Below are 22,373 nucleotides of genomic sequence, written 5' to 3'. Positions count from 1 at the left end.
TTCCGATATATGTTGGTTTTGATGCTGAGCATGAGTCGAAACCTGCAAAGAGATAAACGTCTTTATCTGAACTAAAAAATATAAAATAAACTTGTGGTTTCAGTTAGACCACTTAACATTAAAAAAAACCAAAAACCAACTTTGTCTGAAACATTCCTGTTATATATTGGAACAAATCTCTTCCTCATGTTCATTCATATAATGCAGTACTTATGCATTTTATATCACTGTTGTCATGGTAACTTTTAAGACTCTCTCAAACAGATGATGGCAAGATTCCACACTGCTGCAAAAGAGAGAAAGCAGGAGGTCCTGAAGACTTGCTCAGTACTGGGAGACTTAAATATGCTTTGGCAAATCATGCATATCCTTCCAGGAAAGCTGCTTTTGCAAATGGGGACCTGGCTTTTAGCTACAGTAATTAGCACTGGGTATTGGGGGTGGGGGGGAGAAAGCCAGTACTAGAACTAGGTCTCCTGCTGGGACTGCTCAAGGCAGAAAACTGGCACTTCAGGAAGAAAGGAAAAATGGCTGGTTAAACACTATATATGCATAATAAGATGTTTAGTGAAAGAATAATACTGTATGAAGAGAATGCTGGATGATGGATTAAGAAATTCCTGTCTTCCTGCCAGTCTTAAAAGATAGTTCTGGTCTGAGAATTTGGAAAAGGTTTGGGGTTGTTCAATTACACTTTATAACTTGGGTGACAAAATAGCATGCTTGGCCTACAACTTGATTGAGCACACCTGTAAAATCTTTTGTCTTAGATTTAAAATGAAAAATGATGAAGCCACATAGATGTACATCTGTCTACATAAAACAGATTGCAGTCTGCACAGTCATAGTGGTAATTAATAAACAAAGTGTTTCCTGACTTAGCACAAGATTGGCGGATTATTTTTGAAAGAACTGGACAGTCTGAAAAAAAGTTCTCCTCTTATGTGCATAATAAGCTATTTTGTTTTCTGAGGATAAAAAAGGTGAGGTACCTCTAGTTTAAGACAGCATTATTGAGCAAATAGAAGTCTCTAGATTTTGCAGTACTCAAAATATTTTGGTTTCAAATGTTGATCGAACCCTTATTAGTATAACAGGAATTTGCTTACCCATGAAGGAGATGCAGAGCTGATTAAATGCTAGGACAAGTTACGCTGCCCTTTTTATAAATATATTTAGACTAGTGTAATTCAATCTGTTTACAGAAGACCTTCCTAAGCAGTAGTACATCACACTCTTACGTCTAGTGTACTTTGGGAATATCTGTGAACAAGCAATACTTTTTAGCTTTTATAGCTGAAGAACAGAATACTTTTACAGACCATTCTGCTCAACCTGTAAGTTGTATTTCATTCCGCTCAAGTCAATGGAGCAGCCTCAGAATTTTATGCAGGTATGAACAAGCTGAATCTAGTTTAGTGCTCTTTAAACTAGGGTAAAATTGTTCCAGAGTTTAAAAATATGTTTTCTTGTCTTTAATTAAAAGAGAGCTATCTGAACATTCTACAGAAGATGAAAATCATAATTAATATAACTATATATGCATATCTTTAATAAAATATATAAGATTAAGAGTAGGAGGGGAGCTGTCTGAGGGGAAATAAGTCGTGAGAGTGAGTCTTAGCACCCTGGCAGTTGGGACCTGTGATGAATTGACAGCTAGAAAGGAAAGGTCCTGACTGCTGCTATCATTTTGAGCATGTGTAAATCACTGCCTCTATTACAAAATTTATTTCAAAACGTGTCAGCTCTAGTTCACTGAACAAAGCTAACAACACATCTCTATTAAGCTCTGGATGGTTTCTGAATGATGCTCACACTAATTGATTTATCATGTAGCTGTTTGGAGCTCTCATGTAATAAAGTGTCGTGCCACATATAATGAACTTCTCATGCTGAGAATGTTAAAGTGGCCTAGTTATTCCAAAATATGACATTTCATCATGCTGAAACCTTATTAGACATGAAGACTGCGGTCCTACAAAAACCTTCTTTCTCCAAGAGATGAAAGATTTGCTGTTCCTCTAGGGTGGGGAAGAGGTTTAGTTTCCATTCCTTAGGAGATGGCTTAAGGAAAAAGCTAATTTAATTCACCTGGCTGAGTTTAATTGTGCTTTTACCAAAACCTTCTTGCCAAATTACTTCTGCATGCTTGCTGCTTAAAACAGGTAAGACTGCTACAGATTCTCACTTGTTCCCAAAAGACAGGGCTGAAACTTTCATTTATAGGTTCCTGATGAACTCAACTCAGCACTAAAAGAAATCTGGCCTTTTGCCAGAACTGGATTTGAAAGACTAGATCATAGGAAATACTGAGAATGGAAATCATAGCAATAATGCATTAAAACTTCTTTTCCTTTGCAGGTAACAACAGTGACAAAGTTAGTATCAACAGCACTGGTGCTGAAGTATGGTGGTTCGTGTTGTTGGAATAACCAGCATGTACAACTGTTTTGCAAAATCTGTATTTTGTAAAACAGCTTCAGCTTTATAAATAACCACATTTTAATATAATAAGTTGTTTTTGTTTCTGCCTTGGACATGGTGTGATTTGGCTTTTCACAGTATTAAGTACTGAGCATTTATGTATTTGTTTACAAAATACTTGTGTGTGTACTGATAAGTTATTGTTATCCCTATATATTTAATGCCAACTTAATGTTTAGGGAGGGTAAATTATGTGATTTTGGAACCAACGGGCATCCTGTTGCTAAATCAGCATTACTTAAAAATATATTTCAGTTCTTAAATATTAGATGCAATAAATCTTAATAGTTTTTTTTTCATTCCCCATCTTTGCAACCAATACTCCCCTCTGTTCTTTCTGTCTACCTCACCTTGTTTCCTGCACTTCATCTCCAACTAAATGCAAATGTTATTCTGTGTTAGTTGTTTGAAGAAATTACTATCTCAGTATACAGGTTTTCTTTTTTCTCCCTTGACTCTGGCACCATCTTGCTGCCTCCCTGAGTAATTACCACTAAGAGCCTCAGACTCTAAAAACATAATCTGGTACAAAGTGAAGAGAAACTACCCAGTAAAATACTTGGTTTGTGATGTAGCTTTTAATTAATGTTAGCAACTATTTACTTGCTTGCTTACTATAATTCATTGCATTAGCATGTATTTTAATATGTTACTGCATATTAATTCCTGTAGCTAAATTTACACATTGATACAGTCTTCTTTTTCCAGTTTAATAATTTCTATTAACTCTCTCTCTTGTTGCTTCACCTCATTTTGTCTGTGTATCTTACCTGTATTCCATCCTCCTGGAAACGCCATTCTTTTTTGTTTTCTTTCCTGTGCCCCTCCTTCAGTAATCTTGAGGATGTGTAAGTACTTCACTAATAATATTAGTCACTTTCTTTGAATACTACCTTTATATATAGTTTTGTATTATGTCTTTCCCATACCTTTTTTTGCTACTGTAACTTAACTATTACTTCATTGGGCTTTGTTTAATAGCCTGTAACTTGTTGGCAGGTTAGTAACAACTGTTCTTGCACGCTATCTTGCTGCTTTCTTTCTATGAAACAAATTAGGAGTTATATTTGGTGAGAAAAAATAAATGTGTTTACATAGGAATACTGGGCAGGGGGGAAATCTCTATCTAAAGAGTGAGTTTAGCAGAATACCTCTTCTAGATAAAGAGTTGGTTGGGTACCATGTACAAAGAGTGGGCTGAAATAACAGGGTTTGGCCCTAAGGCAGGGTGCCACTTATGGCCCTGCTTCCCTTGCTGTTGTATGCCACTGAATGTCACCCTGGGCAATTGCTCACTACCCAGTGAGCAATCTCACAATCCCTTCCCTCCTTCCCAGCCACTACTCCAGTCGTTCGTGCCACAAGACAGTGGTGGTGAGAAAAACGGCAGGTGCAGTAGACTGGTGCAGATTCCAGAGGCCTCTATTCTGGCCCTCTAGTCACCATGTGCAACCAATTTCTCCACCCCCTACCCCCACACTGCTGATAATCACCAGTGGCTGGATCCAGCCCATGGACTATACATTGCCCACCCTTCTAGATAACATGTAAAACAAAAATAAATGAACACAGACAGACTCCCAAAAGCAGATGCTTTGAGAGCATGAGTGCAGAGGTTAGGGATAAGGTGTATGGTACCTACTCTCTTCTTTCCTTTTCCGAACTAGGAAATATTGCTGTGTTTGTCCCAGTACCTAAGCCTACCTTCAAAATGCAAATTTCCTTGGGAGACCAATAGCATGGAGATTAGTGACTGTATGTGAAATATTCTAGACAAGATTTTCGAAGTCACAAATAGTCACTATATTCTGTTATCTTTCAGTGCAAGTCAGGCTTCTTGTAATAGCCCTTTTTAAAGATCTCCACCTACAGTTTTTAGGATATCCAGTTCCTTTCCAGTTCTGATTGATCTTGACTTCATAAGTGGTGGCTGTTGGGTGACATACGTAAAATGAATTTGTAGCCTTAGTCTACTTTCTAAGGAACAGTTGTCCACATCTCAGGACCTGCCACTATAATGGATATGATTGTCAATAGATTCTGTTGGGAACCTAGATTTTAATTTACGCTTTCATCCTTATGACTGAAGCACAAGAGGTTCCAGAGCAGAACGGAGTTATGCTGACAGATAGCATTGGAAAATTTGCATTACTTCAATAAATGCTCTATTCTGTGAACAAAGGAAAGACTTAATTCTCTAGACTGTCACTCAAATGTTCTTTTACCCACACTAAATATGCCATTTTTAGTAGTTTTTACTAAGTATATGGAAAATAATCATGGTCATTCTAGAAAGAGATAATTTTTATGGCAAGATATGAATATCATAGGTGGGTTTCTGTGTACCTTTTCACATTTTTTAAGAACTGCTTATCTTTTGCTTATATTTTCTGACTTTTTTCTTTTTCTTCTCTTTCATTCCTGTTTCCAATTTCTTCTGTTTTCTTATTCTGTCAATACAAGGAAAAACCCACCTAAACGGTAAATATTTTAATATATATAACCTGATAATGTTGACTATTTGCTGTTTTAACTATTTCAAGATTGTTACAGTGTATTACTTCATGGCATTACTTTGCAAGCAAGGCAAGTTTATGTGAATATGTGATATGTGAATGCGTATTACTGTGTATGTTTAAGTTCACTTCTGAATATCTGAGTTCAGTCAGAAGCTGCTTTTGTAATTTGGTTCAACTTCAAATGTAATAGCAATAATCAATTTTGTCATGATTTACAGATGAAATCTCATGTCTTTGCTTTCACTATTCTTTGTTGAAACAGTCCACCAAGAAAACACATTGTGGATACCTACACGGAGTTTTATCACATGCCCACTCACAGAGATGCCAGCAAGAAACGACTGATTGAAGATACTGAGGACTGGCACCCCAGAACAGGGACTACTCAATCTCGTTCTTTTCGTATCCTGGCCCAAATCACCGGCACTGATCATAGTGAGCATCTTTTCGGAGCTGTAGAATTAAATGTGGAGAAGTTAATTATATTGAATGTCTATATTCTGTGACAGCAGATACTAGAAGAATAAAATGTTATTCCCCAAGTAAAATGTAAATCCAGTAGTCAGTTTCTACTGTGTTTTGTGCATGTTTTGCATGAAGGAAAAGATGACTATATATGCATATATATTTTATGTAAACCTCAGGAATGGATGGGAAGACTCAGGGCCAATGTAATACTGGAAACAACTTTTTAATTTATTTTGAACTAGCAAGGTTCTAAGTACACATGTTAACTTGCATTTTCCATCCCCTATCTCAGTGCCAGAAAAAATGTTTTCTTCCTTCACAGTCTCTACACAGAAAGGGACACTTCTATTTAAAGATTTCCTTATTCTGAGCCCCAGGGGATGGGACAAAAATGGGTTTTGATATCTGATACCTTAGGCTCCACCAGGACTAGGTGTGAGAATTTCCGAGGGTTGAAAATTTGAGGATTCCTGTTTTCCAGCAGTTAAAAGAACTTACTTTTGTATTGGCATAACAAGAGATATGCACAATCATATCCTGATTTTAAGATCCACTGTGGAAACTAGTGATCTAGGTAATTATAAAATAGCAACTGTTTTTGTTCCCTTTTTTCTTTTTCTTCATTTTTTTTTCCTTCTGAATTAATACCTTTTCATTTTTTGGATGGATTTTTTTAATTAAGGCAGCCTAGGCCAGAATTTTAAAAGTTTTCAAGTGCCTTTAAGTGTCCAGAGTGTTTTTAAAAAGTGCTGAGGGACTAAACTCCTGCTGAAATCAAATGGAAGTTCCATACTTCTGAAAATCTTGTTAGATACTTCATTTTTTTTACATCAGTTTGTAGGTGTTTTCAGAGTGGCAATTTTTAAAATCTAAAATAGTTTTTCTTTGATATTTAAAATATATATATGATGTATTTCAAAGGAATAAGGTCTTAGAAATTTTAAAATTTCATTGCAGTGAAAGAACCAGAACCTGACTCTACAAAGAAGACAAAGTAAGTTATGTTTTCTTTACTGATATCTAGATTTGGAGTGACTTTAATTTTTTGCATGGCTTTTATTTTTAATTGGCAATACGTTATAGTTTGTGCCTGTTAAGCTCTAGACGTTTTTAAGTTTTGTTTCTGTTTCATATGGATTATGTATTAATCAGAACGTAAAAATCAAGAGCTTTGTCTGCTGAGTTTGCCTTTGAAGAACTTTGTTTTGTAGAGTCTACTACGTACAGGTTTGTGCAGGAGTTTAAGCTTTTTTGGTCAAGCATTCTGTCACTACTGATATTTTTTTCTTCACATATAACCTGGCATTTCTGTCTTGTAATAGAGGATCAGCTTTCTGGAACTTGGTTGAATAGTTGTTCTGGAAAAAATGTTACTAATCAAAGTAGTGACTAAGTGTCCAACTTAATACCTGCTGAAGTCAATGGGAGTCTTTCTACTGACTTAACCTGGCATTGGATCAAACCTTAAGACTAGGGACAAAAGTTGCATAAACCAGTTTACGTGATCAGAAACTAGTTCAAACCCATAACAGAACAGAAGTTCAGTGCACATAAACCGCTTTCAAAATGACCAAAACTGGTTTAAGATAAATATGGTTGGATGTAGTATCAGGCTTTAACTGATTTAGGTCAAACCAGTTTATGGAACTTCTGTCCCAGCTCCCTTCCTGGTTCAAGTTAACTCTCAGTTCCCCAGCATCCCAGGATGCTTTGCAGTCCTGGGCTATGCTGCCTGCTCCAGCGGAGCAGGGACTGCTTTGCCACTCTGCTTCTTAGCCTGCTTCCTGCCTGTGTCCATCAGCCCATATGGATGCAGGGCAGAGGAACAGACCCCCAGACTACCCTAGCTAGGGTCTGCACAGCACATGGGGGAAGAGAGAGCCCCTGTGGTAAGGGCTTTTCAGACCCTGGCAGCCTTCTCTCTTTCCCCCTCCCCCTTCCCAGCTGCTGTTTGCTTCAGCAACTGCCACAGGAGGGAGAGAGGAGGAGTCCTTCGGGCCAGGTGCCTGCCCATGCAACCTAGCATGGGGGCATCTGGGAACCCCCACCTTGAGGGGCTTCCTCCCACCCCAGCCTAGGAAGCTGAGGAAATCTTCCCTTCCTGAACGACAGAGCTGCTTGCTTTGACTCCTATGAGTCTGGCAGCGTCAGACACCAGAGGGAAATGTTCCTGTTCCTCCAGAGCTTGTTTTGCCTTAGCTGCTGTGAGTCTAAGGCAAAACTAATGCAGGGGAACAAAGGAATGTCCCTCTGCTCCCTGGGCTATCCCTGAGACTCACTGCAGCTAAGGCAAGGGGTTGGGAGAGGAAGATTTCCCCCCAGCTCCCTGGGGCTGCCCGGGGTGTGGGGACCCTGGGCTGGTGTGAGGGGGAAGGCCTCAAGGTGAGGGCTCCACAGTGCCCCCCTGTGCTGGGCTACTCGGGCAGACACCCGGCCTGGAGGACTGCTTCTCCCTCCCTCCTCTGGCAGCCACTGAAGAAATCAGCACCTGGGGAAGGGGAAGCGGGGAATTCCTCTCAGCTCCCCAGGGCTGCCTGGGCTGGGGGAATCTACCTGATGGGCAGGCTCTCCCGAGGTGGGCTAGCATCTGGACAAGGGGGCTCCTTAACCCCCTGTGGGGGGACAGCAGGGGCTGGAGACACTTGGCTGGGCTGGCAATGGCCAGCAGGCTGAGAGATGTGCTCTAGCACTCCCTGCCACCTGGCCTGTGTCAGTGCAGGGTCCCCCTGCCCCCCACCCCCCTCCCAAATGAAAACTAAATGTCAGTTCAGTTGGTCATCACTTCAACCTATGCAGCTTGGAGGAAGCTGCCTAGATTGAATCGATTCAGCCTCAGGCTTTTTGACTGTCTGTACTGATAGTAAATATCTGCATCTTTGTCTATCCATATCTTTGTCTGTCCATATCTTCCTGTCTGGCTGGCTATCTACCTGTCATGTGTTTGTGTGCATGTATGTATATGTATACACACATTATAGGTGTGTGTGTGCGTATAAATATATATATATGATGCAGGGCTGTGAGTAGTACTTGGAGACTGCATGTTTCAGTTTCTGTGCAATAAATTGAATAATAAGCTTCCTTCCTTTCTTACCTTTCTTCTATTACTTCTTTCCACAGGGAAAAGATTCCCATCCACATCTTTACCCCCAAATATACAAAATTACGTGACTGGCACCATGATGTCTCAGCACGTGTCCTTAATGTCCAGTGATTTTACCCAAGTTGAAAAAAAATAAAATGCAAACCTTTTCTTTCTTTCTTTTTTCAACTGCTTTGCAAAAAAAAAAAAGAATTTTATTAGCTTTATTACAAAAGGAACTCTAGCTTTTTCTATACTTTTCTAACAATTTCCTACTGATGTGTAAAGAATAAGATGAACATGTTTTTGTGCTAATCAGTAGTTCACAGAAATACTTATTTAACACAGAGCAACTTGGGTTACTGAATCTTCCTAAGTGGGTAGAGAAGAGCTATCAGGGTTCTTTTTCCATGACAGACTAATTTATATTGCTGAGTTTGAGTTCTTGTAGACTGATAGAATATAGAGGAAGATGAGCACGAGAATAGCATACAAAATAGCATATTTCTTTATTTTGTGGGATGGGGAAGAGACTGTAAACAGTTATTTCAATAGATTTGTATTTTCTGAGAGAGTTTTTCTTCAAATTAAGTACAGTTCAGCCGGCATACTTTAGAGTGGGTTGTAAATGTTTTTAAAAATAGAGGGAAAATACAAACCACTTCTCCACCCATAGGAATTTTGCCAGTATTGCAGATCTTGTTGCAAGGATGATTCTGCTTAAATACGTATTATGTCAGCACCAAGGAAAGACTATAGAAAAAGAATGAGTTTAATGATCCTGTTTATATGTGAGACCTGCAGCATATGATCTCAACTGAGATAAGGTAGTTAAAGGCAGTGATATTTATTATAGGGTGAAACTGTTAGGGTTTTTGTGCTTATAGAAGCTTCAATGCCCAAAGATATGATGGTGCATATTGTCCTGTAATATAATGTATTATAGTAGACACATTCATTAATTTATGCTTTTTGAAGTTTGAAGAGTATTTTAATAAAACCTGCTTTTAACTTAGTTTGGTCTGGTTTTTATTTGAGGCTTTTTTACTTTAGCTTCTCATACAGACTACTGTATATGTATTTCAGTCTCATGAAGCAAAGGAGAAAACAATTGTCATCCTAGTGCATAATAGGAACAACTTGAACACCCGCATACAATATATGCAATAGAGTTTTTCCTGAGTCCCCTCTAATAATTCAACATGTGTTTTTTTTGTATTGTTTTTTTGCTTTGTTTGGTTTTATGCAAGCTTTACAGCAAGCTATAGAATTGCTAATCTTTTTTTTATTTTTTTTTGATGACACAACCTGAAGTATGCTACACACAAGCTCAGAACATTTCATTTAGCAAAATGCACTGTGTCTGTTTCTATTATGTATTAGACTATATAAAGGGATACATATAGAGCAAATTTAAACTTAATTTGTAAGGTTTTCCTAAGAAATCTTGCATTCCACTTGAACTTGTGTAGCACTTGGGGATTTTCTTTAGCAGAACTTGATCATTCCTTTGGGGGAAAACTAGTGAAGAACACTTTATTTGAGGAGCGGATTGTTTGCTTGTTTTTAATATCTTAAAAACTAAAGATACCTATAAACATTTGCATTTCCTCCTCAGGGGCTTTAAATTCCAAAAATAAAAGTTCTGTAGTACTATAGCTCACTGTCTTTGTCATCTTATCTTTAGGGAAAGTCAAACAGAAAATGGGGACCTCAGGTAACAGCCAAGTTGTCTAATACTAACAGCCACTTTGTGTGTAAACTGAAGAGTACACAATATAAAGTACAATTAAAACAGCATAAGAATGCTCATGAAATACAGTAGCTAAAAATGCACGGTTGCAGTTTGGTACCTTTTACATTAAAGTACAAAATGATAATTAGGGGAAAATATTTGCTAACAGTTTCACCTCAGACACAGTCTTTAATTTGACTTGCTCTTTTCAGCTTGTTTCCGTAAATTTAGAATTTATTTTCTGTATCAAATAACTCAAATGCTTGTGCCACATTTACTAAAACTAAGTACGTTATTCAGTGCACATATAGCATATTGTAACTTGCTTTTCAAGTGGGAACTCCGTGTTGAATATTACAAAGTACATTAAATTTGCTTTGCAAGGTTTAAATAATTTTTACATATGGAGGAAAGGATTTTTTTTTTACTTTTTTGACACAATACATTATGATTGCTACTATATTCACTATAGTCCATTCTTTATCATTAAAATTATTGTTTAATCTTAAAATATGTGTGTGTTTCTGGAAGTATTACTGGATAATGATTTTTTTTTCCCTTTTGTTATTTATCTCAGCAAGAAAGATGAACCGTGTTGCAATACTTGGCATTTCAAAAAATGAATTGTTTCAGTGAGGAATAGAATTGAAATCCTGTTCAAAAATATAAAACATTTGCTGTTAGTGAAAATAAATATACAACAACTAGGAGATTTAAAATTGAAGGCATGTCTAAATTCAACCAGAGCTTTCTAAAGCACAGGAATATTTGAGGCATTGCTTGTCTCCTGGGAGTATTTTGTGGTGTGTCTCAATATGTGAGTGACAGATTATTAAAACAATAAATATTCTAGTAAAAGTAAATTCAGGACTAAAGTAGTATAGGAGTGATGTTGTTGCTGTGATCATCCAAAAATTATATGAGAGGCAAGGATTTCTTAAGGTGGTATCTTTTATTAGACCAACTGTATAGTTGCTATACAGTTAGACTAAGGGGATTCCTAGAAAACAAACTGGATATTAGAACCATGTGTTATGGCCCTCTGGTGGTGGTTACTATATTAGTTATTTTAATAAAAATAATTGTATTTTTTCTCTTTTTTTTAACTACTTTACCTTTGTTCCCTAAATGTTCTAGCATATAACTTTCAGACTTGCCACATTAGAATTATACCTGTACAAAATAGCAACTAATTTTTTTATCTAATTTTTTTAAATCATCTCTCATGTTACCTCTTGCTAACTTTTTCCTCAGCTGATGAATGTATAGGAGGCCTCATCTTCATGTAAACCAGACACCTAATTGTTTATTGGCATACCAAATTAATCACAGCATGTGTACTACCCCAGTGCCCTAATAGAAGGCTATACCCAGCCTTAATAGAAGTCTATCTTCTTCTTCCCTAAAAGCTCTTCAGTATGTTTCCATATAACTTATTTATCTTCTCTTTTCCCACATCACCTTCTCAAATAAATTGGAAGATATTTTGCTGACTGACTTTAATGTTATAATTGTTCATTTCAAAGTGGCTTTCCTCCTCCCTCCATACCAGAGAGAGAGAAGAAACAAGCAAAAACAGTTGGGAGAAACATCCAGCTACTTTTTTTTATTTCTAAATGTGAATAATGCATCTTATCTATCTGATTAGCCTTCAAACCTATAAATCTGTTTCTGCTCTTAGGACTACATAGTGACTTAGAATCACCGTCTCAGTTAATTACGGCCTCATTGCATTTGATTCCTTTTTATGCATTTATTTAGAAAGTATCTCACCTTACTTTTAATTGACTGTAATCATAGGTGGCAGTAGGACATATATTTAAGGGCCTACTAGGGAAAGGATTAGATGTATTCAGAGAAGGAAGAAGAAATCTCAGATGTTATGGGTGTTCTGCCGATAAATGTCCCAGCTGTTCAAACTGTCTCAGAAACAAACTCAGTATTTTGAGTTTCAACCAACAGCATCTAAAGCTCTTTCTGGAAATTGTAGTATGGATAAATGTGTATTTCTTTTTCAACATTTTAAACGAAATGGCCATAATGAAAACCATAAGCAAAGCAGAGTGAATACACAATACCTACATAGAAATCAATTGTTATTTCCAGGCATATTTTAGAGTTCATTGTTGTCCATGAACTGCTGCTCCCAACACGTGTACTGTGTTTATTCAAATCTAAGACAAGTTTTTTTTCCTCCCATTTAACATAGGGGGAAGCCCCTCATTTTGGATTCAAGTACAAGGTGGTGAGGGCACCAGCTCCAGCTCTGGCTCCAGCTCCAGCCCCAACCCAGGGTTGAGGTTAGAGCTGAAGCTACTGCCTAACCTCCCCCCCTGCTCATCCTGCCTCTTCCCTGCCTCTTCCCCGTGCCTGCCCTGCAGCTGTCACCCCCTCTACTTGCTGCTTACCCTTGCCCTCAGCAGGGCTTCAGCCTCACTCCAGCAGGGCTCTATCTCCACTCCATCCTAGGCCATGGAGCACATGTTTGCTCTGGCCCCAGCGCAGCCTAGGCTGAGCTGGGGCTGAAGTAAATATGTGCTCTGTGCCTCAGGCTGGGTTAGGACCGGAAGCCTTACAGAGCAACAGTAAGGGTAGCAGGGGGAAGGGCAGAGAGGCAGCAGCGCAGATCTGGGATAGGGGACAGGTGTCAGGGGTTGCAGGTGTGGGGGGAGCTGTTGGTAGGGAGATTAGAGGGCATGGGGCAGAGATCAGGCAGCTTGACTCCCCCATTGCCTGCCCCTCTGTCACTTCTTTCCCCACTACAATAGTGGGGACTAGTTTAAAATTACCCTCTAATAGATTCTCTACATGGAAAATCATAACAAATTATACGTTTTCCATGTATGTAATTTAATTATTAGAGGGTCATCTTGAATTCAGGGTCATCTTGAATTCAGGTAAATATGGTACATGTGTGCGCCTTATTTGTACTTTATCCTGTGTGTGTGCACGCATACACAAATGTGTGTGTGTGTGTGTGTGTGTATATATGTATGTATGTATATATATGATTATAGATCTTTTAAATCATACACAGTCTCAAATCATTTTGAGTTGTTTGCTTTTCAACTTGTAGTTAGTCTTGAGTGGGTTGGCAAGGTTCTTTGGGTAGATGTGATATCTTTTATTAGACCAACTAAGTAGTCTTGAGTAGGTTAGTGCAGAGACTTTCTATTCTTAGTTGTTAACATATTCATGGCCACTGTGAAATGGTGCATCCCACCTTAAGTTGATTTTAAATTCTCATGCATGTATTCTGGCATAATCCCTGTGTATTTTTCTTTATCATAAATATCTGTAAAGCATGTCTACAGATCTGCCTAATGGAATAGGAACTCAGAATACCTCCTTAGATGCAAGTAAACATACAGTTGCTACTCAGACCTTTGAGATGCCACCTGGGTCAGCTGTTCCATCAACACCATTGCCAGCTATGAGGTCTGCTTTTCTGTTAGTCTTTTAAATCAGTTAAGTACACTGACATCACTTCAGACTGGAAACTTAAAATAAAAGATTTATATCTGCATGATACTAAAAAAATATAAGGTATACACTTCTGCATAGGTAACTAAACTTAATGGAATCTCATGGAAGACAGCTTCTCACTATACATGAATATGCTTACCTTGTAAGTCCTTCTTACTATCACATTGCACTTAGAAATTTGTTTGGAGATAGCTGCATATCAGAAGACTGTTGTCCTGTTTATTGTAATATTGTGCAGAATTATTCCAGTCATAATTGAGGAAGTGGTATGATATCGAGAAAAAGTGTCAAGACCTAACAAATACAATTCTGTAGCATCCAAAATATACGGCATACAGAGAAAAAATTTGCCACGCTAATTTTTTGAATAAAGGTATCACAATGGAAAGTATATAAAACATTGAGATGAAGCTCACATACAGCTGAGACTTCATTTTCAATCAGCCTCATCTTTTCTAATGCATTGCAGTAGATAGCCTGCTATAGAGTTTGTAAGCAGCAGTCTACTTCCCAAACTTCACCCAAAGTATGAATAGTCTTATATACACACTATTCCACTATCCCAGAGGTCTGGAATATTTTTGCTTTCATTTTTAAACAATTTCAAAATACCACTAAAATATTGATAACGATCTTTTTTGTGTTTAATTTGATTTTGTTATCATTGAATGGAATTCAACAAGACCAGAATCTGCTTCAGTCACTTCTCCCTTAGCAGAGCCTTCACCTGTCAGTGTTCTCTCTCCTAAACTGTCTGAACATGTTCTCGTGACTTTATCTCCTGAGAGGTAAATGATTTGCTTGTGATCCTCAGCCCAGTGATCATGGGGAGATATGTACTAGTTTGTTTCTCTTATTGGTTTTGTCCATCACCCACTTAAATTGGGTGTCACCAACATATCAACCACCTGTCTTTCTGATAGAGGAGGAAAAGGAGGAACAAAAATATGCCAATCAGATTGATGAGCATGTCATGGGTATATGTTAGAAGAAGAAATAATATAGTCTGCAGTGAAACGCTTTAGAAAGGTCAATGATGTCAATGGGTGACCATTCCCATGACCTCATGTAATTGAGAATAATCAAGTGTTTCCATGCAAGACTTAATTCTGATATTTGTTTCCACTTAGACAGAACTGCATTAATACATTGGAAATTCACAGTATGTCCCTAAAGGGATCCAATACTGTGAAGTGATGAAATATGATTAAAGTAGGACATTAGATGGCAAATTTCCTGTCACTGACCTTGGATATCTTCACTGGTATGATCTAGGTCATGTTTTCTTAGCAAACTATAGACTCCTTTTGGAGGTCAAATATGGGTTTAAAATTAACAGATGTTTAAAGTTTTTCTTTATTATTTAGCTTGTTCTTTCTTTAAAAAGGTAAATAATGTAGTGATGTGTAAACCAGGAGTGTGAACAAATATGTGGCTTTGCAACCAATACCAGTTACCTGGAAAAGTAAACAAACACTAAACCAAATGATCTTTTATAAATTCTACCTTTATATAGATTTATCTATCCTAGATTAATTCCATTAGATTTCAATTAATTTGAAAGCAACCTAACTCTCAACTGGAAGTTGAGAGCCGCCACCCCCCTGCGTTCCCTGGACAAGCCACAGCTCCTTCCTATGCCCCATCCTGCCGCAACTGGGCAGGACCTGCCGTTGCCCTGCCCCGGTCCCAGAGCCAGCCCTGCTCCCTCCTTCACTACAGAGGCCTCGATCTGTCCCCCCCACCCCTTCCCCCACAACAGATTTACCAACCCAACCTTCTCTCCACGCTGTGGGGCTGCATATCAGAATTGGATTGGTATTGGCCAATATGGCTTGTTAAAAATTGGCCATCAGTATCAGCACAAAAAATCTCCATTGGGGCACCCCTAATTATAACGAATTAAATTCTAAATACCTATATATTTTTGCGTGTGATTTTGGTTTTTTTTTATCATGGAAAATCAGAACTCCCCTTGCCCTCTATGCTCCCCAGGACATGGGACCAGCTATGGCTGTGTCCCCCACCACTGCTTTGTGGCACTGAGCAGCCCTGATATACTGGTGCTTCTCACCCCCAAGACACAGCCCTCCCCAGCCCTGCCAACATGACCCATATCCCCCTGCCCTGCCACCACCAGCCCTGCCACAGCCCTAAGGGTGGGCAGCCCAGGGCACTGAGGCTGGGGGGAGGGCATCATGGCACCCCAGGGCAGGGCCCTATCTCAATTGAAGTGGGGGCAGAGGAGGCACTAAGTCTGGGGTGCCCCTCATTGCCGACCCATGTCCCCCTCCCCCTCAGCTGCCCCCAGTCACCAGTTCCCCAGTGTTTGAGGGAGAGGAGTGTCCAGCCATAGGAGACACCAGAGGCAATACATTAGGGAGGTATGGAGGGGCACATGCTCCCCTGCCCCCCCCTTCAATTTCTGTGCCCACCATAGGGCACAGAACTGCAGCCTGGCAAGATTGGCACCAAGCAGGAGCCACCTCCACAGCCCAGTGGATGGGACCTGGCACATGAAGGCAGAGTGGGGCAGCGAGACTCGCCCCTGCCACCGCAAGCCCCACACTAGCTGCGCCACCATGGTGAGGCACCCCCCTTTGCCTGCCACTGCAGTGTGGGCACAAGCCATACCCACTACAGCAGCAGGCAGGGGACACCTCACCTTGGCCACCAAGATAGTGTGGCTGGTGTGAGGCTTGTGGCATCAGCAGCAGTAGTGAGTCTTACCACCTCACCTTGCCTTCCCATGCTGCATTCCACCTGCTGGGCCATGGAGGAGGCTCATGCCTGGTGCCAGTCCAGCCAAGCTGCAGTTCCATGCCCTCTGTGGGTGCAAAAATCTGGGGGTAGCACGTGGCCCACCAATGTGTAATCTCTGGCACCTGACCCTTCCACAGGAGTTCACACAGCAGTGGGGAACCGGTCCCCTTCCCCCACCCCCCCCAAGCCAGCCACTCATAGCTCCATCCCACTCCCCGGCTGGTCAGCATAGCTGTACATTCCCTCCCAGGCCCTGGACACCTTCCCAGCTGGGTAGCGCCCCTAGCCCCAGCTGCCAACCCTGCCCTACTCCTTCTCTCACCATGCAGGCTCAGCACAAGCCACCACCTCAAGCTCCCCACAAGTTTGCCCCTTATGCATCACCTATGCCTGCCCCAAGACATAGACTTACCTGCAGGCAGCTGCAAGAGATGCTTTCCACCATACTGCCTGGGGCTGTATTGCGGGCCATGTGCACGTGCACATGGCACCCCTCCTGCCTCTGATCACCTTGGAACTCTGCCAGCCTTCAAGAGCTAACCTATGGTTTCCTGCATTTTTCTCTTTTAAAGGGGAAAACCTGTGATTTTTCTCCTTTAAAGGAGAAAAATCCATGATTTCTGTATCAAATGAAAAGCCCAGATTCCTGATCATGAGCATGTGGAGTTGGGGGCAGGCAAAGTCCAGCCTGCAGGCTGAATCCAGCCAGCAGTGGACTCCAGTTCCCAGCAGCCCCTGTCCATGTGCCTGGGGTTGATTTCCATGGAGCAGCAGCAGCTGTTCTTTAATAGCGGGGGGCTGGGGTTTCCGTGAAGACTGGCCCCAGCAGCGCTGGCAGGTAGCGGCAGTGCCAGCCTCTTCCTGTGGGCGGGGCTAAGGGGGGCAGTGCTGTGGTTGGGAGCAGGGAAGGCAGTGGTGGTGCTGTAAGGGGTGGCTACAGGGGGGCTACATTGAATTTTGGGGTCACAGTTCTGCCCCAGCTCCAGACCACACTGTCACTGCCACAAGATCGTAGCCTGGCTGCAGAGCAGCTCAGTGCCCTACCATGAGCCCTGACTGCACTGCTGGGGCTGGTCTCCATGGAAACCCTGGTCCCACACTATCACAGTGGAACTGCTGCTGGGGTCTCCATGGAAACTGGCCCCAGCCATGCAGGCAGGGGCTTCTGGAAAATGGAGTCAGGCTGCCAGTTGGATCCGCCATGTTGCCCACCCTTGATCTGGAGGAAAATGGACTGAAAGGTACTTCCAGATTCATGGGCTCAAATCCTATTTCACCTACAAGATGCTTAAGTGCAATCCTATTCTAACCTGCTTAAGTCCCTGGAAAAAAAGATTAACATATCAGATTCTGTAACTCACCTTCCTCTCAGCTTTATGATTGTCACAAAAAACCACGAGGAAGACTTTACCCACCTTTTGCATTAACTTTTTTTCAGAGACTCAAGCATAGTAGAATAAGATTCTGTTTAGGCACATAAGAGGTGAAATTGAATTTTGGTCATAGAATCCAGAACCCTGCTATGGCACACAAGCCTTTCATAAAACCTTTTAATAAACTGTTCCACCTCAGAGCAAATTGCTGGGTGTCCTTTCCAGTATTTATTTATAATGCAAAATAATCTTTGGTTGTTAATCTTTGGTATTTACTTCTCCTACCTTCCCCTTTCTTTCCCTTGTACATTCAGATGCATACAAATTTTAAAAATCCTAGCATGACTGCCTTTTCAAATGGGTGCATCTGTCCAAGTCTTTCAGGGGAAAGCACTGAAAAAATTTTCAGTGCGAGTTTGGGGTTGCTTTTGTGTTTGATGCATAATGGTAGAGCCTTGTCTTAGCAAGGAAGTGTTGTCTAGGAATTGGACGAGACCCTACAGAATCCTGGGTTCAATTCTTGGCAATGCTGCTGACTTGCTTGAGTAACCTTGGGCAAGCCATTTTTCCCTCTGACTCAGTTTCCCCAACTGCAAGATAGAAAATCCTTAAACTCCTTTTTAAAGCACTTCGAGATCCCAAAATTAAAAATTCTGTGTTAGAGCTATGATTTCTTATTTTATCATATATATGTGTGTGTAAGTGTCCTTCCCTCTCATCGGGTTCTTGAATTCTTTGGTTGAAGAATTTAGATGGCTAAGTCCCATTTTCAAAAGTGTTTTTGGCACTTAGGGCTAGATTAAGAAGAAAGGTTCAGCTTCACCTTAGTGACTGTTAATTTCTGGACACTTTGCCACCTAGGCTAGGGACAGAAGTTACACACAACTGGTTTAAGCGATTGGAAACTAATTTAAACCTGTAACAGAACAGAAGCTCAGTGCACATAAACCACTTCCAAAACAGCCCAAACTGGTTTAAGACAAACCTGTTTGGATGTAGTTTCAGACTTTAACTGATTTAGGTCAAACTAGTTCATGGAACTTCTGTCCCAGATCCCTTCCCGGTTCAATTTAACTTTCAGTCCCCCAGCATCCCAGGATGTTTTGCAGCCCTGGGCTATGCTGCCTGCTTCAGTGGAGTAGGGACTGCCTTGCCCCTTTGCTTGTTAGCCTGCTTCCTGCCTGTCTCTGTCAGCCCATAGGGACAGTGGGGGTAAAGGGAACAGACCCCCAGACCTCCCTAGCCTGGGTCTACACAGTCTGGCGGTGGGGGAGCCCCTATGGAGGCTTTTTGACCCTCAGCAGCCTTCTCCCTCCCCCCCCCCCCCCCCCCCAACCCTCTTCCCCCCTGCGGCTCCCCCCCGCCCCCCAAACCCTGTTCCCACCTGCTGATTGCTTCAGCCACTGCTACAGGAGGGAGGAAGAAGAAGTCCTCTGGGCTGGGTGCTTGCCCATGCAGCCCAGCATGAGGGACCAGGGACATGGGGATCTAAGGCATGCAGCTCTGGGGTTTGGAAGGGGGAAAATTCCCCTTGGCTCCCTGGGGCCTCCTTGGGCTGGGGGACCCTGGGCTGGGTTGGGGCGGCGGGGGAAGGCCTCCAAGGTCAGGGCTCCCCAGTGCCCCATGCTGGGCCGCATGGGCAGGTACCCAGCCCGGAGAACTCCTTCTCCCTCCCTTCTGTGGCAGGGATGGGGAGGTTCCCCCAGGGTGGGCTAGGACATGGACAGGGGGCTCCTCAACCCGCTGTGGGTGGACAGCAAGGGAATGAGGACACTTAGCTAGGCTAGCAATGGCCAGTAGGCTGGGAGACATGCTCTAGTGCCCCTGCCTACTGGCCTGGTTCAGTGCAGGCCTCTCCCTGTCTTTCCCAATTGAAAACTGAATGTCTGTTCAGTTGGTTATCACTTCAGCCTGCACAGCTTTGAGAAAGCTGCCTAGTTTGAATTGATTCAGCCTCAGGCATTTTGACTGTCTGTACTACTGGAATCCATAGGCCAAGCTGAGACAGGCACCCAGGTTCCATATTGAAGCGAGCTCACAGGTTTTGTTAAGGTATTCATTATAATGGTGTTCCCTCAAACACCACTTAAGGAAAATACATCTTGATTTCCAAAAGTCTTCCAGACAACATGACTATCTCAAGTCAATGAGTAAGTGATATATGTTCTGTCATATACTTCACTATGCAGAAAGAAGCCATCCAAGGGTCAGTAGGCTCGCCTTTGCCATTTGCATCCTGCATTTGTTGTCAAAGATTGGCATAGATTCTTTTTTTTTTTTTTTTTAACTGGACTTGATTTTTTTTTTGGCTGAAACTAGTGGCATGTCTCACTGCCAAACTCAAAATGGAAGAGAGCCTTCTGTGATTGCTTTTTTAAAATTTTTAAACAGCTTATGCAGAATCTGGAATCGATTACTGAATTAACCAATTCAGACTTGCTGCCTAAAATGTAGGATTAAGCATAAGGTTTTTTAGTGGTAGTTTCACTTGTTTAATAAAATCTTAAATTAGTTGTATTGCAGCAAACCAAATTGCTGCATCTTTTTTGGTCTTTTACTTTATTTTATATATGAAAAATATAAATGTAAGTTTCCTAATGCTAAACTATTTATAGCTAATTTAGAAATTAGTTTAAATTTTGCTTTATTAAATAAATCACAGAGGTCACCCCTCATGCGCACATACAATAGTTACCCTGGTAACTTCAGACTGTCTAAACCACAAAAATATGTAATTAATGTATTGGGTAGCTGTAGTTGTCATGCTCAGAGAACTTGCTAGGGAGGGTTGACCCATTTAATTTGGGAAAAAATATAAATATATATAAATTGTGTATACTAATATAATACAATATGATATGATCATAATATATGATCATATAATCATAATATAATGTAATGTATGTATATGGGTTGGGAGGGTAGTGGCAGGTTCTTGATTACCAAGGACCAGATTAAATTTAAATCTTTAACAGATAATTCTGTGTGTGATTTCTGACTGACTTTGGATACCTAAGAAACTTAAGGTAATTATTTTGTATTCAGATGAAGTTGGAAGCTATACCTTGTGCCTATACCTTGTATATACTTATGCTTCTGCTTTCTTTTACTTCAGAAAACTTTTGTTTGACAATCCTTTGGAAGCCTTACCTAAGGGTGCACCTCATCCACCTGCTTTTGTTCAGATTTTCAATGTCAGTAGTGAAGTAGCTACAGTGTCTAAAATGGCATCATTTTATGCTAGGTAGTATTTCTAATATACGGTTTGTGTGGTATTTCATGTATATCATAAGCTGGAGGAATGCTGATCTTTTTTTTTTTTTTTTTACTTATCCCCATACTTTGCCATTATTGTTAAATAAGGCTAGTTTTAATCTATGTTGAACCATTGGAACAACATTCTCACACAACCATTTTTAGTCTGGGTGAATCTTTTGTTAGTGTAGGGATTCCCCACTGGTTGCCCTTTCCAGTAACACAAAATAGAGGTAGAAACAGATATCAGCTATTGGTTTTGGTGTTCTTCTAATTTAATAAAGAATTCCTATTGTAATACTACAAATCTCATGTAATTCTGCATATTTAGGCTTTTAGTAGTAACTTCTTGTCAAATTAACATCAATTAGGGAAATAACTGATTCTGCAGAATCAAGTGCTCCATATGTAGCAAACTTGTTGGTAGAAGAATCTGAAAAGGAGAGTTATGTGCCTGATAAGTGCACAGTAGCTACACAGACCTCTGAGCCATTGTTACCTGCAGTCGTGCCAGTGGAGCAACCTTTTTCCATCCAATCTGTGGAACCCAGACCTTTGGTGCCTCCTCTTCCTGACAGGTACACAAATCATTAAAAAAAAAATAGTCCAAGGCTATGCACAAACCTAACTTTACTGTTTTTGAAAGTGAAGGGAGAGTTACTGCTCAAGATTACACATCAGCTTTTACAGTCTGTTAGATCTGCATGCTCCTATTGTGATAAGTGTAGCAAAATGGTTGCAGCTTTATCTCTGAATGAAACAGGATTCTACACTTGAATCATGGCCAGGTCCTGCTGATGTAACATGCACTGTATTTACTCAATATAAGATAACCCTGACTCGGGTTACTAGAAGATGACCCCCCCAATTAGATTCTATATATGGCAAATCTATAAATTGCTTATAACTGTCCAGGTATCAAATCTAATTATTGGAGGCTTGAATTTGTCCCTTTCTTACTGCTGTAGCAGGAAAAATGAATTTGGGGGGGGATGAGAGGCAGTGGAGAGCCCGTGGCAGAGCCGCTCCAAGTCCAGCCCCAGCTCCTAGTGCAGCCCTGGCCAGTGGCCCTCTGCCGCCTCCCACCGCCAGGCTCAGCTCCATGGGGCTGCAAAGCCTCCGGGCGCTGGGCTGTGCTCGCCAGGGCTGCACTCCGAGTGTCTCCGCCAGTCCCATGGAGCTCAGCCCAGTGGTGGGAGGGCCAG

The 22,373-nt window shown here is 41.0% G+C and overlaps 1 protein-coding gene across 28 annotated transcripts in view; it reads left to right on the top strand.

Annotated features, from left to right (window-relative positions):
• Positions 1-22,373, top strand: part of PDLIM5 (PDZ and LIM domain 5) — a 196,262-nt gene that overhangs the window by 109,434 nt on the left and 64,455 nt on the right. For 11 of the 28 annotated variants that reach the window (XR_003093179.1, XR_003093180.1, XM_025199487.1 and 8 more), the window contains 9 exons: positions 3,321-3,335; positions 4,951-4,968; positions 5,269-5,441; positions 6,432-6,468; positions 10,244-10,273; positions 13,595-13,741; positions 14,461-14,565; positions 21,029-21,157; positions 21,540-21,746. Coding sequence is in view for 26 of the 28 variants with exons in the window: in XM_025199487.1 (XP_025055272.1) it covers positions 3,321-3,335; positions 4,951-4,968; positions 5,269-5,441; positions 6,432-6,468; positions 10,244-10,273; positions 13,595-13,741; positions 14,461-14,565; positions 21,029-21,157; positions 21,540-21,746 (861 nt within the window). In the remaining 2 variants the exon portion in view is untranslated. Of the gene's footprint in view, positions 1-2,364; positions 2,382-3,320; positions 3,336-4,950; positions 4,969-5,268; positions 5,442-6,431; positions 6,469-8,594; positions 9,572-10,243; positions 10,274-13,594; positions 13,742-14,460; positions 14,566-21,028; positions 21,158-21,539; positions 21,747-22,373 lie in introns of those variants that run through there. The other 17 variants (XM_025199500.1, XM_025199489.1, XM_025199501.1 and 14 more) reach the window with 15 other exon arrangements.

Source organism: Alligator sinensis, unplaced genomic scaffold (genome assembly GCF_000455745.1).
Source record: "Alligator sinensis unplaced genomic scaffold, ASM45574v1 scaffold194_1, whole genome shotgun sequence".
Classification (NCBI taxonomy): domain Eukaryota; kingdom Metazoa; phylum Chordata; order Crocodylia; family Alligatoridae; genus Alligator; species Alligator sinensis.
Note: the sequence above shows the minus strand (reverse complement) of the source record. Positions and strands in the feature narration are given on the sequence as shown.